Source organism: Meles meles, chromosome 13 (genome assembly GCF_922984935.1).
Source record: "Meles meles chromosome 13, mMelMel3.1 paternal haplotype, whole genome shotgun sequence".
NCBI classification, from domain to species: Eukaryota; Metazoa; Chordata; class Mammalia; order Carnivora; family Mustelidae; genus Meles; species Meles meles.
Window position 1 is genome coordinate 60423650 of NC_060078.1, and position 18391 is coordinate 60442040.

The window sequence follows — 18391 nt, forward strand, 5'->3', positions numbered from 1 at the left end:
TATGCAGTTCATAATGGCTTCCCAGAATGTTTTGAAATACAATCGACATTCATGGAAGCCTCAGTAATGGCATCACTTTACTTTTTTTTCTTTTTGCACTTTTAATTTTACCACAACTTTGTGCAGTAAGGCTGGGCAGACATGACTATCCTATGTGACAGGTGGAAGTTTCATTTTTGAAGTGATTGAACTAAATTGGGATTCTTAAGAGGCAATCATTGAATTTGTATATGTAGAGTCTGAATATATTACATGGCCTGTGGAATACTGCATTCTCTTGGACTGACTTTTTAGTTGATAGAGTAGTGAAAAGGGAATTCTTCTATTCCATAGCTTAAGGATACACAAACTCTCAATGCAGCAATCTTTTTATTGTTGATTATTATAGCTTTTATTACTCGTAGAAGTTGACCAACAGGGACCTGAGTTTAGGAGATTTTGTCATTCAGCTTTCATGTAGTAAATGCTGAGGCCAGCCCTTTGCCTGCAGGGCCCTCTATCATTGAAGAGAAACTGCGACTTTTCTCCAAGCAGCCACGTAGGGGGAGGAGCCAAGGTTTTCTCTGTTCTCTGTGAAAATGAATTTGTGCTGTTGGACCTGAAGGGAACTAGATAGCATATTCTTCTTGAAGCACTGGAGGCCCTTTGTTGCAACATTTCAATCTCCAAATGGATGAAGGACCTCAATGTGAGAAAGGAATCCATCAAAATCCTTGAGGAGAATGCAGGCAGCAACCTCTTCGACCTCAGCCGTAGCAACATCTTCCTAGGAACAACGGCAAAGGCAAGGGAAGCAAGGGCAAAAATGAACTATTGGGATTTCATCAAGATCCAGAGCTTTTGCACAGCAAAGGAAACAGTTAACAAAACCAAAAGACAACTGACAGAATGGGAGAAGATATTTGCAAACGACATATCAGATAAAGGGCTAGTATCCAAAATCTATAAGGAACTTAGCAAACTCAACACCCAAAGAACAAACAATCCAATCAATCTCTTTCTGATTCTTCCATCTAGTAGAAAACATGTTTGAGCATTTTTTTTTTAAATCCTGTGTTTATGCTTCTCAAAAGCTAGTGAACTCACCAATTGGCTAACAAACTTCAATTGTAATAAATTATTATAGTCTTCACCTTTCTTTGATTTTTGCAAAGTAGAGTTATCTGGAGTGAGGTCAAGTGTGGAATGAGTTGAGAAGACAGATATGTGCTGTGTAGATAGGATGAAGGCACATGGGTGATCCAGACTTTGTTGTGGCTTTTGAGATTGTATAGGAGAAACATTTAAGGAATAGGTTATTTGCGAGTCCTTTAACAGTTAATAGAAGTATTTAAACATGAGAATATAGTTGCTAGATTGCAGTTTAGTTTAGAATCTGCTTTTTTTTTAATTAAAAAAATTTTTAAGTGTAGAGAGAAAACCTTAGAAATTTAAATATTTTCCAGCCTAAACTTTAAGTAGGAAACTATTTGTGCTTTTCAGTTTTTTGAAGGGGTTATATATTAAGCACAGCAGGGCAGAAAAAAGTCTTGGATCTTTGTCAGAAATTGATGAACCAGGATGGCCCTGAAATATATAGAATATATAAGAATAGTAACCAAAATGACACTCCTTTTTACCCTGTTACTTCTTGCCCAGATTTCTTTTGATTTCCCCCTTTCTTTAGGATGCTCCTAAATGTATAGAAGGGAAAGAGGTAGAGTAGAAGTTATAGCCTGTTTCATTAATTTTGTGATTATATTTTTTTCCTCAGTGTTTTTAAGTGGCATTTACCAGTATGGGTAAGATTAATTGTTACAATACAAACCAATTTGAAAATTGGTTTTTAAATTGAGCTATAGTATATAAAATCTTATGATAATGTGCAGATCTGAATATCCAAGTGCACTTTCATACCCACACCAATTGTCTTGTAATAACCGAAAATGCATCCTCTGTGTGGTGTTTGCAAGTTAATGCTATTTTGGAAATCATACCAGTGTATCTAGTGGCTTTCCTGGGTGTTTGTGGCTCATTATTGATTATAATTTTATTTTGAAATTTTAGTTTAAGGGGGTGAGGTAAGTCCTTTCAAATTCTTAGGACTTTCGGTGGAGGATAGGAATGAATGAGTGAGGAAGAGAATTAAAATGACTAATGGTAAAGAAAGTCTTAATATAAATCAAGGACATACTACAGCAATAACACAGGATCCAATATTGAATGAAGGAGATGAAACATCGCAAAGAGGAATACCCGAAACACTTAGCAAATAGTGTTCACAAATACAAACAAATATGCACATTTAATAAAAAGGAAGAGATCATGCAGGTGTCTTCAGTATGGCTAAAAGTGCATGAGCCATCTTCCTTTTCTGAAGGGAAGGGGAGAAGTGAAGCCCTCCTCCAGTGCCTGCTGCTTTTTCTTTCTACCATTCCCTTTTTTCTCTTCTGTATTTTCATTCTCTTTTAAAATTTATTTTCACTTCTTCTCACTGTCCTACTTCTTGAAATTCAGTCCCACCTTCAGAATGAGACTTTCTTCTGTCTGGCATCCGCAGAACTTTAACCAACTGCTTAATAATATGCAGTGTCTCTCATTAACCATGAGGGAAACTCACTAACTACAATCTGTTGCTTTTTACATTAATGATTTTATTTTTTTTAAGGTTTTTATTTATTTATTTGACAGACAGAGATCACAAGTAAGCAGAGAAGCAGGCAGAGAGAGAGGAGGAAGCAGGCTCCCTGCTGAGCAGAGAGCCTGATGCAGAACTCAATCCCAGGACCCTGGGATCGTGACCTGAGCCGAAGGCAGAGGTTTTAACCCACTGAGCCACCCAGGTGCCCCAAAACAGTGATTCTTATTCTCTTCTCCCTTGCCTTCTGAAAACATGAGCATCTCTCCTCCTAAGAACTACTGGGAAGACTGAGATTAATATAAATAATTCTAAGGAGAGTTGAAATAAATGAGAGATGTACATTGGCAGGGTGAAAGGGAGAAGGAAATTACAAGTTCACAGGATGGGACTAAGATGGGTATTTGAACAAAACATCAAGTTAGTTATGAGCTAGAGCACCAGGGCCAATTGGGAGGACAGAGGTGAGTTAATGTAGGCAGTTGGGAAAGATCAGATCAATAGAGTGCTTGGGTTTCATTCAGTAGTTAAAGGGAGCCATTAAGAATTGTTGGGGAGGGTGACATGATAGTAAGGTGAACACAATTATTCTATTTAGCTGCTGTTCATAAAATGTATTATAGCTTGAGGTGAAGAAATACTGGAAACAGTGAACAAAGTTAGGAGATTGTTGTGTTAGTTCATAGCAGTGTAACTGTTGTGGTTGGTGTGTTATCCAGTGATTTGTTTAGCAAATAACCTTCTTTGAAGTCTGATGTCTCCACATGATGACCTAGGGATGGATGGAGGCAGGAAAAAGAGTTCAGCACCTAAGTAGGACAGCATTTCAGTTCCTAGTTCTCTACATTCTAAATTCATGATCACGAATAAAAACCTCGATTTTTCTTGGGCATTAGTCAACATTAACTATAAAACGAGGAAGTAATGACCTCAAAGGATGATCTAGACCTGATCACTTTTTTGGAGTCCTTTGTAGCAGACTATCCTTTATATCAGTTTTAGAGTGTGTGACCAATGAATACCATATTTTGTTTCCTAATATTAATTTCTGTATCTAGAATGTTTAAGAATAAAAAAGTCCCATGACGATATTTAATATTTTAAGACCTACAGTTTCAAGTTTAATATTATGTGTATTGACTGCTGTATTTTAAAATAATGTATTGCTGTTTTCATATATGCTATGATCAGGTATTTAATTTTTTAATTTTTTTAGTACTGTTAGATTGTAGATGGACCAATCCTCAGACTGGAATACATTTAGAGAAACTTGAAGAATGAAGAAACTAGAAGAACTATCTTCTAAAAGATAGTGTTTTATAAGACTATAGGAGCAATAACACTAATACTGTTTAATTAGTGTTACTAGAAATCATTTTTACCCTTTTTGCTACTGAATACATTATATGTATATTTACACTCACTCATACCTTTTTATTTAGAAGATTTTAATACCAGCAACTTTTGGTTCTCTTTTTCTCTTTCTCTTTTTCTGTCCTTGTCTCTCTCTCTTTCTTCGTTGTTGTTTTCCCTTCTGTTTGGGTTGTCCTCCCCGCCCCCACCTCACCTCCCCAATCCATCTGGAAAGATGGAAGAGGCAGCTGCTATGGTAACTATGCATTTTGGTTAATGAATAGCAGACTAACAAGATACATAAAACATATGCAAACTGTGCAGAGTTGGCTGCTGTCAACTGCTGTGGGGGTATAATACTTTCTCTTTCCCTTTTCCCCACCTTCTAAAAAAAAACCCCAACTTCCCTTTTGTATTTTGTTTGCTACTTTACCATTCCTAGTAATGAAATTATCACGAAGTATTCTTTTTCTTTTTAGTCTGTACGGTAATTCACCCTGTGGTGAATTTATGGTAGATTGAGTGGAGGTGCACAGAGGAAAAGAATTGATTAGTTGGATTAAGAAGTAGATTTCCTTTAGACTCATAACATAAAAGAACAGAGACAATAATTTTTACTATTTGTTTTTTTGTTTTTACCTATAACCTCCTTTCTGTCCCCTTGCCTTTTGGCCACCTGTGCCCCTTTCAAGGTTCTCTCTGGGGTTAGAAATAGTAAGTAGTATGTTTCTTGAATATGTTTCTATCGTAAAGGCCAGCTGCAACTGGAATATTGCATTCAGCCAAGCCTTGAAAGTTCCTGTAATCTGTGCCATCCTGTCTCATACTGTCCCATCTCATAGTTGTCCTCTCTCTGCAGTGCTCTATGCCCAGGTCTCTGTGGCTGGGCTGCTCCAGCCTGGCGGACAGCATGCCTTCGCTGCGATGCCTGTATAACCCAGGGACTGGCGCACTCACAGCTTTCCAGGTACTTTCTCTGTCTCTGTGGGTTATTTGCGGGCATTAGTGTGTGTCTGATTCACGAGTGTGTCCTCCTTCTTTCCTGTGCTTTACTTATGATCACTTTCTCTCCTTCATATTGCTTGTATTTCACATGACTCAGTACTCCTTTAATGATTCATTTTTAATGTATACCCAGACTGATCCACTCTTCAGACATTTTTATTACTGTGATTGGTTTGCCAGAATTGATATAGCACAACTTGACTGTTGGTTTTCATATCTAGTACAAGTATGATAGTGAATTTTAAAGTTAATTTCAACCAGTAGCATTTATTATGTAACGTTTACTCTGGACCTACATAAAGCCAATTAATTACAACCAGTTGCCTGAACCCCTTGTGTTTTTCTTACGATTATTAAAAACAAAAATGCTCTAATTCAGAGTGTCTCCTGGTTACTATACTCCTCTTTATATTTTGGGGTAAGATCTGTGTTTATTTATCTCTTAATTAACAGGTCTAATTTCAAGGTGAAAGGGCCTTTTAAGACCTTGAGTACAATATTCAGCTTGAAACAGTCCAGCTGGTCTTGCATGAACTGACAGATTCTAGGTAGCCTTTCTTAGAGGCTATTAGGACAATTCTAGGTTGTGAGAGAAATCTATAGAGAGAATAGAACATTTGTAGAGAAAAATGTAAGAAAGAGCTTGATGCCCATAGCTTACAGATTAGGATACTATATTTGGTGATTTTCTTGGCAGAAATGTTACCTGTCCACCTCAGGCATTTGCAGTTTGTGTTTAGCATTTGATAATAATACGTAGCTTAGCTTTTTCTTTGTTTTTAACCTATGTAGTTCATATTCTATTTAGAAGAATTTCAAACGCAAGCTGTAAGCAAGCATCAGAATGCTTATGACTATAGTCTTAGTTAAAAGAGAGAAAGTTAAGTGTTCTGCATTCCTGAACTGTGCTAACAGTTGTTGTTCCTTAATAATACCATTTTAGTGGTGATAATGCTAGGTATTTATTTCTGTTTGTCCTTTGTAAAACACAATATTAAACTTCATTTGCTTGTCTTGGGAGATAAAATACATGAAAGTGCATAGGCTTTAACATTAGTTAAATCAGGGCTTACATCCTGTCTTTGTCACTAGTATGATCTTGAGCAAGTCATTTCACTCTCATCCTTATGTTTCTTGTCTGTACATGGGGACTAAGTAAAGGCGTGCAGTAAATGGCTACTGTTGTTATCATCTACATCATCATTAATATTATTGCTATTGTTGTTAGAGAATTTTGCTATCCTAACAGTATCAATTTATTTGAAATATTTAAATTTTTGTTACATGTCGTATTGGTGAAGTTTCTGCCCTCCAAGATCTCATGGACTAACCTGTGGTTTTTAATCTTTTTGGGATTGTAATAAGTTTAGCCAAACTGCAAAGTCTAAGAGAACAGTCACTACAAGACTGTCTTCATTTCAGACACCAATTAATTTTGTGATTATATTTTTTTCCTCAGTGTTTTTAAGTGGCTCTTTTTTGACCCACATTCATGTTTGATAATTCACTAGAAAGGACTAGACTCACTGAAAGCTATTATACTTAAAATTTATTACAGGGCGAGAATGCAGGTTAAAATTAGCCAAAAGAAAGAGACACATGGGGGCACCTGGGTGGCTCAGCGGGTTAAGCCTCTGCCTTCAGCTCAGGTCATGATCTCAGGGGCCTGGGATCGAGCCCCGCATCAGGCTCTTTGCTCAGCAGGGAGCCTGCTTCCCCCCTCCCCCTCTCTCTCTGCCTGACTCTCTGCCTACTTGTGATCTATCAAATAAATAAATAAAATCTTTAAAAAAAAAAAAAAAAAAGAGAGACATGGGCAGATTCTCAAGAGACCAAATATAAAACTTCCTGTCATCATCTCCCAATGGATTCATGACCTGGCCACAGTATATGACAGTACACAAAGGGTATTGCCAACTAGGGAAATTTACCAAAATCTTTGGTGTCTAGAGTATTTTGGGGGCACAATTACAAACTGCCTGCCTGGCTGACTGTTAGTATATCTAGCCCCTTCTATAGGTCACACTAATGCTTTCTCCCATTTCCTCTCAGGATTGGAACTGATAATGTATGGCTCAAAGCCTCCACTGTAAATCACATTTGTCCAATGGCCAAAGTCCTCAGGCAAAGAAAGACACTCCACTTAGGTAAGAAGTTCCAGAGGCCAGTATACCACCTCCCAGTAGCCAAAGGCAGAGGCCAGACCTGTCTTTGGGTAAGGTTGGATCTTCACTACACAGGGGTCATGGACTCCTTTGAGAATTTGAAGAGAACTGTTGAGAACCCAATAAACTATTGATCTTAGAAAAATGCGTATGACACATAGACAAATTTTTATTTGATAGTTTTATGTATAATTATTTGTATTAAATCACATAATCCCCATATATAAACTCCCAACTGAAAAATCCTATGAGAGAAATATGCAGAGAGCCAAAAGAATGTATAAAAGAAGAACCTGATCTAATCCAAGGATGGGAATAAGGAAGATCAGGCAATAAAGTTTTGAGTTAAGGTCTTGAGGATGAGTAGGAATGAACTAGGCAAAAGGGAGGAGGGGGAAACATTTCAGTTCTAAGGAAGAGGCAATGCAAAGACCTTGGGAACAGGTGGAGCTTGGTGTATTTAAGGACTCTACTGAAAAAAGACTATTATTTCAGAGGAGGAGAATGGAGCTAGGAAAGACTGGGAAGCTTGATCATGCAGGATTTGTGGGTCATCTTAGCCTTGATGCTGAGAAGAGCAGTAAGCTGTTGAAAGGACTTAAACAGAAGTTTGACCTGATCAGATTTGCCTTTATTTTCTTTTTAATATTTGTAAAGATTTATTTATTTAGTTGAGAGCGCACGCGAGTGTGTGCATGAGCAGGAGTGGGAGAGGGAAAAGCAGACTCCCCCATGATGCGGAGCTCCATCCCAGGACCCTGAGATCATGACGTGAATAGAAGGTAGACGCTTAACCAAATGAGCCATCCAGGAGCCCCCAGTTTGCATTTAGATCTATTACTCTAGCTATTCTAAGGGTAATTTAGTAATTGAAGAGAGATGGTGGCAGTTTGGTGTTGGTCTACTACTTCCTTTGCATTCTTAAAAATTATTGAGGACACCAAAGTGCTTTTATTTTTGTGGGTTATATCTATTGGTATTTACTATTTGAGATTAGAACTGAGGAAAAATTTTTAAGTATTAATTTATTACTTCATTTAAAATAACTGTAATAAACCCATTCTGAGGCACCTAGATGGCTCAGTTGGTTAAATGTCTGCCTTCCGCTCGGGTCGTGATCCCAGGTTTCTGGGATCAAGTCCCACATCAGACTTCTTGCTCCACAGGGAGCCTGCTTCTCTCTCTGCCTTTCCTTTCTCTTTTTCTGTGTCTCTCATGAATAAATGAATAAAATCTTTTTTAAAAAAAGCCACATTACATGCTAATACAAATTAAATACTTTATGAAAAATAACCTTTCTAAAAAAATTAGTTAAGATTGGCATTGTATTACATTTTTTACAAATTTGTTTAATGTCTGGATTAATAAAAGACAGCTGGATTCTCATTTCTGTTTCTGCATTCAGTCTGTTGTGATGTGTTGTTTTGAATATATGAAGACTATCCAGCCACACTGATAATATAGTTTAAAAAGAGAGAGGTATTTTAATACTCTTTACAGTTAGTTGTAATTTCTTAGAAGATTAGTTGCAGTATAGAATCTGAAACTATCAGTGAACTTTTTGTGCTCTGTTACATTAAAATGCACTGGTCTCAATCTTTTCAACAGATCATGCTGGAACAATTGGACATCTATGTGCAATATATGAACTTCAGCTGTTACATGGCACCATATACAAAAATTAACTCAGACTGGATCATAGACCTACATATGAGCTAAAATTACAAAACTAATAGGAAAAAATGAGGGAGAAAAAAAAATCACTGTGACTTTGGGTTCAGCAGACCACAGTGAGGTACTACTACATTACTACACATACTTCTTCTCACCCTGGGATGTAGGAATCGGGAATTTGGTAGAACCTAGGTTGTTAATATATCCTGGCTTAATATGAGAAATGCTGTGCTAGAAAATTCCTTGAAAGTAGAAGCAATCTCTTATTAGTTGACCTCCACAGTGTTCTGTGGAGTGCTTTTTAGTATTGGGGGCCTGGTAAATACAGATGAATTGAACTGTATTAGATCAATGGTAAAGATAATCATATGCAATTAAAAATTATACAAGTTAAAATAATCTGACTTGGACACCAACGTACCAAAGAAATTCAAATTTTCATCTCATTTGATCTAAAGCAGTCATGAATCTTAGGTCAGTACAAAAGAATTCTGAAATTTCACTGTCACTGTCGGGACTTTCTCTGTTCTTTTTTAAAAAAAAAAAAAGTCTATTAAAAAAAATTCTTTTGAGTCTCCTTATAAGTTACTACTTCTAGGATATATCTGAAGGAAAATTGATTTAGAGATTTTGCTAGAAAAATCAGGAATAAGTTAGGTATATGGGCCTTGCAGTATCTTGTAGGACTTAAATTGTGTCGCACAGGCAGAAAAGAGGTACTTAAGAAACATTTTAGAAAAGCAGATCAAAGGCTGTTTTATAGTATAGTGGTTATGAGCTTGGGCCCTGATGCCAGACTGCTTGAGATTTGAGCCTGGCTCTGTCTGGGTATGGCTTGGGTAAGTATTTGACCCCTTTCTGCCTCAGTTTGCTTATCAGTAAAATGGGGATGATAATAGTATCTATCTCATTGAGTTGTTAAAATTATTATTATTATTAAGATTTTATTTATTTATTTGAGAGAGAGAGAGAGTACATAGAGGGAGAATGAGAGAGAGAAGGAGACTCCCCACTCAGCAGGGAGCCTGATGGCGGGGCTTGATGCCAGGACCCTGAGATCGCCACCGGAGCTGAAGGCAGATGTTTAACTGACTGAGCCACCCAGGTGTGTCCTCAGTTGTTAAAATTAAATTATTTAGGTTTAGAACAGTGTCTGGCAGAATGAATGGGTTTTATAGTATCAGAAGAATGCACAGAGGATAGGTTTGGAGGCTTTCAGCAAGTATTGTTTTTCACCTTAGTATAAGACAATATGCTATTAAATAAATTCTAATTATTTTCATTTCTTGTAGCCCAGTTTTATATCATAGGGAAGCCTACTTTTGGTTCAGGTATTGATGAGAAATTTTTGCTTTTTTCAATATTACTATAGATGTGAATGTTTATTTTTCTCATCATTATATCTTATGTAGCAAAAATTGGAAGAAATGGGCTTATATTCTGATTTTATTCTATTCAGTAATTTATTCTGTCAGGTAGAGTGTGCACAGGTGCTCAGTATTACGGCCTAACTAAATTTATGGATATAGGACTTCAGTCTATTCTTTCCTGTTCCTACTTCTAGAAGTACAAGAATTTTAGTACATTTACATCTTTGTAGTTTGGGTTACCCATTTAGATTTTTGTTAATGTAAAATTTACACCCAATGAAATATACAGATCTAAAGTGTATTCTCAGATGAGCTTGACAAATTTACGTAACCTCATTCTCAAGATACAGAACATTTTCATAATCTGAAAAAAGTTCCCTTGTATGCCCTTCCAGTTAGTACTCATACCACTTATGCGATGACTCTTCTGATTTGCCACCGATTTAGTTTTTGCCAATTCTTCTGTGTCTTTTTCTTTTGACCAGTGTTTTTGAGATTTGTCCATTTAATTATGTTTATCAGTAATTTATTCTTTTTTTTTTTTTTAAGATTTTTATTTATTTATTTGACAGAGAGAGATCACAAGTAGACAGAGAGGCAGGCAGAGAGAGAGAGAGGGAAGCAGGCTCGCTGCTGAGCAGAGAGCCCGATGCGGGACTCGATCCCAGGACCCTGAGATCATGACCTGAGCCGAAGGCAGCGGCTTAACCCACTGAGCCACCCAGGCACCCTATCAGTAATTTATTCTTTTTTATTGCTGAATATGTTCCATTGTATTACTGTGCCACAGTTTGTTTATCCATTTGTCTATTAATAGAGATTTGGCTTATTTCCATTTTTTTGACTACTATGAATAAAGCTACTAGATACAGTTTGTATAAGTCTTTTTGTGGACATCTGTTTTTATTTCTCTTGGTAAATGCCTAAGAATGGAATTGTCAGGTCATAAAATAAAGCATATTTTTAACTTTAAAAGGACAGTCGGGGTGTCTGGGTGGCTCAGCATCTGCCTTTGGCTCAGGTCATGATCCCAGGGTCCTGGGATCAAGTCCCGCATTGGACTCCTGTTCAGCAGGGAGCCTGCTTCTCCTTTTCCCTCTACCTGCCGCTCTGCCTACTTGTGTTCTCTATCTCTCTGTTGAAAACATAACAAAAAATTCTGGGGAGGGGGGTGGGAAGATGGGGGTGGGGTTATGGACATTGGGGAGGGTATGTGCTATGGTGAGTGCTGTGAAGTGTGTAAACCTGGCAATTCACAGACCTGTACCCCTGGGGATAAAAATACATTATATGTTTATAAAAAAAATAAAATAAAAATTTTTTTAAATCTTAAAAAGTCAAATGGAAAGTGTTCATCAACTGATGAATGGATAAAGATGATGTGGTATATATATATATATATATACACACACACACACACACACACACACACACACAATGGAATATTACTCATCCATAAAAAAGAATGAAATCTTGCCATTTGCAGCAACATGGACGGAGCTAGAGAGTGATTATGCTAAGTGAAATAAATCAGAGAAAGACAAATACATGTATGATGTCACTCATGTAGAATTTAAGAAACAGAACAAATGAGCAAAGGGAATAAAAGAGGGAGAGTGAGACAAACCAAGAACGGACTCTTTTTTTTTTTTTTTTTTAAAGCTTGTATTTATTTACCTATTTGAGGGAGAGTGAGAGAGTGCATGAGAGGGGAGAAGGGTGGAGGGAGAAGCAGACTCCCTGCTGAGCTGGGAGCCGGATGTGGGACTCAATGGTGGGACTCGATCCTGGGACTCCGCCAGGATGTGACCTGAGCCGAAGGCAGTCACTTAACCAACTGAGCCACCCTGGCACCTCCCAAGAAACAGACTCTTAACTATAGAGAACAAACTGGTTACCATAGGGAAGGTGGGGGGTGGTGGGTGAATAGGTGATAGGGATTAAAGAGGGCACTTGCTGTGATGAGCACTGGGTGTTGTATGGAACTGTTGAATCACTATATTGTACACCTGAAACTAGTGTGACACTGTATGTTAACTAACTGGAATTAAAATAAAAACTTAAAGAGAGACGGTCAGGTAGTTCTTCAAAGTGGTTATCCCAGAAGGAATACTCATTTTAGTAATATTGCCAAATGTGTTTAAGGAAATGAGCTGGTAATAGCTTCAAGGTATTTTTTTCTTTGAAACCACTGCACTTCTTTAGTAAGTTTGAAGTACCTTCAAAGCCAAAATTTTATGACAATAGAAAAAGAAGAGCCTTGGAATCATTATTGAGTTTGTTGGGTTATCATCAGTAACTCAAATGGAAATCGCAATATTGGGATGGTTTGATTATTAACATTTCACACCATACATTTTAAGCTAGTGACAGAAAATATTGTGTAAATAGAATCTATGGGGACATAGTTAATTTGAACATATTTTCATTTTCATCATTCCATTGGTTTGTCCTGGAAAGTATATGGGTGATTAAGAGGATTTCTGTTGATTAACAGTGGATATACTATTGTGGAATCATTTGCTCATCCTCAGCAAGTGGTGATCTTATTGTCTATGATATTAAATGAGAATGAGCAGTAGAGAGAAAGTGCTTAAAAATAGCTGAGTAATTAAGAGTCTTTATTTTCTTTAGACATTGAAAGAAGAGAAATTCTAACAGTAAGAATATAACTAGATTTATATGACCTTAGAATATTTTAGGTGTCAAGTGTAGCTATAGTATTTTAGGGAAATCTTGAGCTAAATGAACCATATAATATTTTAATATCAGCAGGGGACCCTTGTTGAAGGTTGACTTTAGGAGAGACAGTGTATTTTATTATTTAAGAATATTTAGAGGGCTGGACACCTGGGTGGCTCAGTGGGTTAAGCCTCTGCCTTCAGCTCAGGTCATGATCTCAGGGTCCTGGGATGGAGTCCTGCATTGGGCTCTCTGCTTGGCAGGGAGCCTGCTTCCTCCTCTCTCTCTCTCTCTCTCTCTCTCTCTCTGCCTGCCTCTGCCTACTTGTGATCTCTGTCTGTCAAATAAATAAATAAAATCTTAAAAAAAAAAAGAATATTTAGAGGGCTACTAAATCTTAACCATCTGCTAAGTGAAATGTTAAAATGGAACAGTAGTAATGTACTAAGGATTATTCAGAATGTATCTCTGTATGTAAGTCTTCATTTTACATTTGAAGTTTTAGGGCAACCTGTCTTATCACACTTGACTATAAACTAGCATTCAAATCTTAATCAGAAAACAATGTTATTAAGGAAAAAGTTCCCATTTTAGAAATGCTTATCAAGCCCTAGGTGATGTGCACCCCTCCCGTCATATATGAATAATCTCATTACAGCATAATTTCTGTAGAATAAAAAATTCAGTTCTTTTTTGTCCATATGTTGACATTTGACCTATGTTTATCCCAGCTATAGCCTTTACAAAAATTCACATATGAGGACAAATAAAAAATGCTTTTATTTTGTATGTGTTTAGGGAAACACACATTTCCCCCCACTTATAAAACTAATTTATTGTTTACTGTAGAATATACAAATTATTTGGTGAACATATAAATAAGAAAGTATAACTCATAATCCTTGCCCTTTAAGATCATCATCATGTTGGTTTCCTTTAATCTGGCATGACATCCATTTGTGTATGCATGTACACACACAGGCATGCGTGGGCAAATGTAGTTTAGATTTAAAACACTTTCTATTCCATTTAAGGATAAAATTATATAAAAATTAAAATTTTAGTATTGTAGGAAATACAAGAAGAAAGAAGAATTTTTTTAAAAGATTTTATTTATTTATTTGACAGAGAGAGATCACAAGTAGGCAGAGAGCAGGCAGAGAGAGGGGAGAAGCAGTCTCCCTGCTGAGCAGAGAGCTGGATGCAGGGCTCTGTCCCAGGACCTTGAGACCATGACCTGAACTGAAGGCAGAAGTATAACCCGCTGAGCCACCCAGGTGCCCCAAGAAGAAATATTTTAAGTGTCCTCCTAGATATTACCACTTTACTGAAACTAATACTTTTGAGTTTAACTATGTCCTGTTCTTCAAATTCTACCTTCATCAGTCACTTTCATTAGTTTCCATTGCTCTTTGTCTCATGGCAGTTACTCACGTTTGTAAATTGAACTAGTTTGAATTTGGCTTACCATTCATGTAATTTGAGTGGTTTGACACCACTTTCTTCTCATACAATTCTTAGCCATTTCAGATTTGCAGTTCTCCAAAGGTGCTGTGTTCTCTTGGGTATCTGTGTTTTTGCAAATTCTGTTCTCCCTATCTGGAGAATCCTGCAGAAAATACCTTTTCTCTCTAGCACCTACCTCCCACATTTATCTACCTGGCTTCTTAACTATCTCCATGATTCAACTCAGGTTGTTTTACCTCTAGGATAAAAGTCCTTGCCGATCTTTTCACCCTCCACCTTAACCTCATCAGAACATCTGTACCCAGGGCATGCAATAGATGCCTCTGTCATAGCACTGATATGCTATTTTAATGTTCCCTCACTAGACTTGAATTTCTTGAGAGGAGGACTATGCTTTGTTCATTTTATATTTCCAGTGTCAAGTACAGTGTTTGATATAATGTACTTTATGAATTTTTGTCAAACAAATGAATGGACTTGAATAATTTGAAGAAAACTATTAACATAATAGAGTAGGAGCAGAGAAAGTATCGAATTGCTGATGGTACCTACACATACATACACATAACTGTTGTGTATTCAGAAAGAAGTCATGATAATTAAACATTCCAAAGACCAAAGTACATTTACATGGAAAAAATGAAACCATGCTGAAACTTATGGGCAGTCCTCAAATTTTATACATTTGGCTTTCATACTTCTCACACTATGATGATCCCCTCTGAGTTAGATTTTGTATGCTGAATTTGGACTCTTGTTGATGAACAAATGTACATTTCAAGCTATTAAAGAGTGGCAGTGCAAGCCAGTTAACAGTTCAGTTTCAATGATGTCAACATTTTTATCTTCACAGCAGTGTATGTTTGTGCAATTATTTGACTATTTTATTGCATTTCACTCTTATTCTATGAAAGAATAGATGCTGGGAAAATTAAAATGATGATAGTAGTGATAAACAACAGTCTAGAGAAAAGATGGAATTCATTAAGCATACTGAAAGTGAACCTTTAGGCTTGATTAGGCACAAAATTAAAGTACATGTGCAAAATGTTGGAAATATATTATTGAAGAGCATTTCTTTCTTTTTCTTTTTTTTTTTTAAGATTTTATTTCAGAGAGCTAGAGATAGCTACAGAGATAGAGAGAGAGAGCAAGGAGGAGAGGGAGAAGCAGGCTGCCTGATGAGCCGGGAGCCCAATGCTAGGGGATCCCAAGACCCTGGGATCATGACCTGAGCTGAAGGCAGATGTTTAACTGACTGAGTCACCCAGGAGCCCCTGATGATCATTTCTTAAAAGGAAAGTATAATTAGAGATTTAAAAAAACATTTTAGCTAACACCGGAATTTATTGTTCAGCTTCTACCCTTTCAACATTTGTTGATAAAAATTTCACTAAGAAAAGGAGAGATGAACTGAATTTGCTGCATTTTACCTTATCCTGGAAGTAGTTTTTCTTGGAGGAATCGTTAGGACCGATTTATTTTTCAAGATGCCCACTTAGGTTATTTAAATACACTAATTATTTCAAGTTTTGCTGAGTATTTTGACATGCCTATGATACTGGTAATGTTCATTTACAGGCTAATGTGCATCATCATCCAGTGTTTAGATTAAACCAGATTATTTTATTGTGAGACCATCAGAGTTCCTTAAAAACTTTTTCCCTAATCATTCTTTTAAAAATTGTTTTATTAATTTTTATGTATTTGAGAGCAAGAGCAAGGAAAAGAGAGAAGAGTGTGAGCGAGCATGAGCAGAGGTGAGGGGCAGAGGGAGAAGCAGACTCCCCACTGAGCAGGGAGCTGGATGAGGGGAATGGGGGGCTCGATCCCAGGTCAGATTGTTCTGTAAAGAGGGCTTATCTTTTGTTTAAGTTAAGTAATGTTGGATTTTCCCTAATTGCTTTAAATTCAACGTGACCCCTAATGGCCAGAGGAAGAGTACAGGTACCCAAAGGCTGGGGTTGCCCCAGGGTTAGGAAGCATAGACTGGAAGAATGGAATTGATGAAAACTAAGGGTGATGAGAGCCTCTGTGGTTGCACTGTCCTTATCAGACAAATTCTTGCTGTGAGCAGTTAAGACGGACCTGTATCTTCTGAGATGCTATTACTTTCTTTATATTCCCAGATTACCTGCTTGTTACTCCCATCTTTGTGCTGAGTAGAGGCCAGAGTATCATAGGAGTTCTTTTTGTGCTCAGGAGTGAGTCATTGTTGGTGGTTTTGTGACTGCCACACCCTTTTGCACTGTCTTTCACTATTCTGCTTTATGGCGTAGTGTTTTATTGTCTTGCTGTCCTGCCTTGTGTTAGTTTCTAGACTTGGTATTTTATGTAGACTGTCAAGATGTGCAATCTTGGTAGATAGGCAGCATTTAGGAAACTTATTTGTCATTTTTCATGAAGAGAGAAACCCAGGTTATTTATGACAGCCTCATTGGAAAAAATTCACTTGTTTAGCTGCGTAGGAATCTTAAGAATTTTAATACTTTCCTGTTGGGAAGTGATACCCATGAGTTTTGTTTTTCCTGAGAGTGATGTTGAGTAGCTTTGAGCTTTTCTATATTCTCTGGCCCAGTCCTCTGGAGACTAAGTCTATTATATTTTGAAATAGTTATTTGGGTCTAAGATGTAGTACATCATTATGAAACGGCTTGTTGCAGTGTACCGTCCTCTGCTGGGTTATCTGTCATCTGCCTTTTAAAGATCTCAGGTGTACCATTCAAATCCTCAAGACCTTTGTTGCAAACCTAGTGTCTGTGTCTTGATATGAATGAAATTGGAATTCTGTGCCCTGTAAAATTGACATTAAGAGTGTATGCATTTTCATATATTATTCTTTAGCAAAAAGTTTGAATCTTAGCCTGATTTGGTCTAATTTTTTTGTGTTAGAGATCATAAACAGAAGAGAAAGACTAGAGGAATAATACTCATTTTGTTTGCTGTTTCGCATACACACACAAATACACATAGTGCATTACTTCAGATTAGCAAATACGAAGCTTTTGTATAACATGTAAGGTTTTATATTTGAAAGAAAGCACATAATTAGTTTCACTAAAATACAGTTGCTATTGTTCATTGCAGTTTCTCCCCTTTGCATGAGCCATGTCTTTAGGTGAGGGCCTATTTCTTTACTGGTAATAAAACATAAGGGAAATTTCTAATATGATATTTATATATTTCCCCTAGATTTTCAGATTGGCAGGCCATTAATTTTTTTAAGCATTTCAATTGCAGTATAGTGCAGTCCTTTGGGGGGAATTGGTAAAATGAGGATAAAATGGGTACAGGATTCCAACAGCTTGAAAATAACGCAGTATTTGACCAGAATCTCTTTTGTATTCCCTACTCTGGTTCTATTCCAGTAGTCCTGGAAATGTGCCTATGCGCTATTTACAGTGAGATTATAAAAACTGAATCATGATTTTGGTGAATAGAAGCCAGAGCATGTGGCTCCAGCACCCCAGCTGGCAGTAAGCTCTCCCTAGGTTTATGAATGTAGTTAGATGGCCCCCAACTGTTTACAAGACAGCAGAGGTGAGGTCTTTGATTGACAAGTCAGAAATGCATTATATCATTCTCTCTGCCAGTCTCTGGTTCATGCTGTTAAAAATGTCAGCCTCCAAGTTTGAATGGCAGCCTGAGGGCCTTAGAAGCTTTTTGTTTTCTGAGATGGAAACACAAATTGGATGTGTGCCTGAGCGCTTCATCCTGGGCTGTAATTTCATCTTTTAGCTAAGAACCACAAGGTACACGAGCAAAGCACCCTGTAAACAATAATACTGTGGAAAAAAAAATAAACAAGGTCGTGTTTCTGGTACGTTGATCCGGTGGTGTCCTGACCTCTATCACGTTGAACATCTCCACTCTGATTGCTGTTCCCTTTGGCATTACAATGAGAGAAAGAGAGACTGACATAGGAGGAAAAGATTTAAAGTTGCAGTGTCGTTGCGCATTCCTTGTATTGGCTATGAAATATTGAACTGTCAGAATGTGACACTTGGTTTTTTAAGCAACCTTTCTTGTTTGAGGTGTTTGCAGTTCATTCCTTTCTC

The 18391-nt window shown here is 37.2% G+C and overlaps 1 protein-coding gene across 4 annotated transcripts in view; it reads left to right on the forward strand.

Moving 5' to 3' along the window:
- BTRC (beta-transducin repeat containing E3 ubiquitin protein ligase) overlaps nucleotides 1-18391 on the forward strand; it is a 181898-nt gene that overhangs the window by 59987 nt on the left and 103520 nt on the right. For 2 of the 4 annotated variants that reach the window (XM_046027159.1, XM_046027160.1), the window contains exon 2: nucleotides 4830-4937. The exons of the other annotated variants lie outside the window; for them this stretch is intronic. In XM_046027159.1, coding sequence (XP_045883115.1) covers nucleotides 4830-4937 — 108 coding nt within the window. The remainder of the gene's footprint in view (nucleotides 1-4829; nucleotides 4938-18391) is intronic. 4 annotated transcript variants of the gene reach the window in all.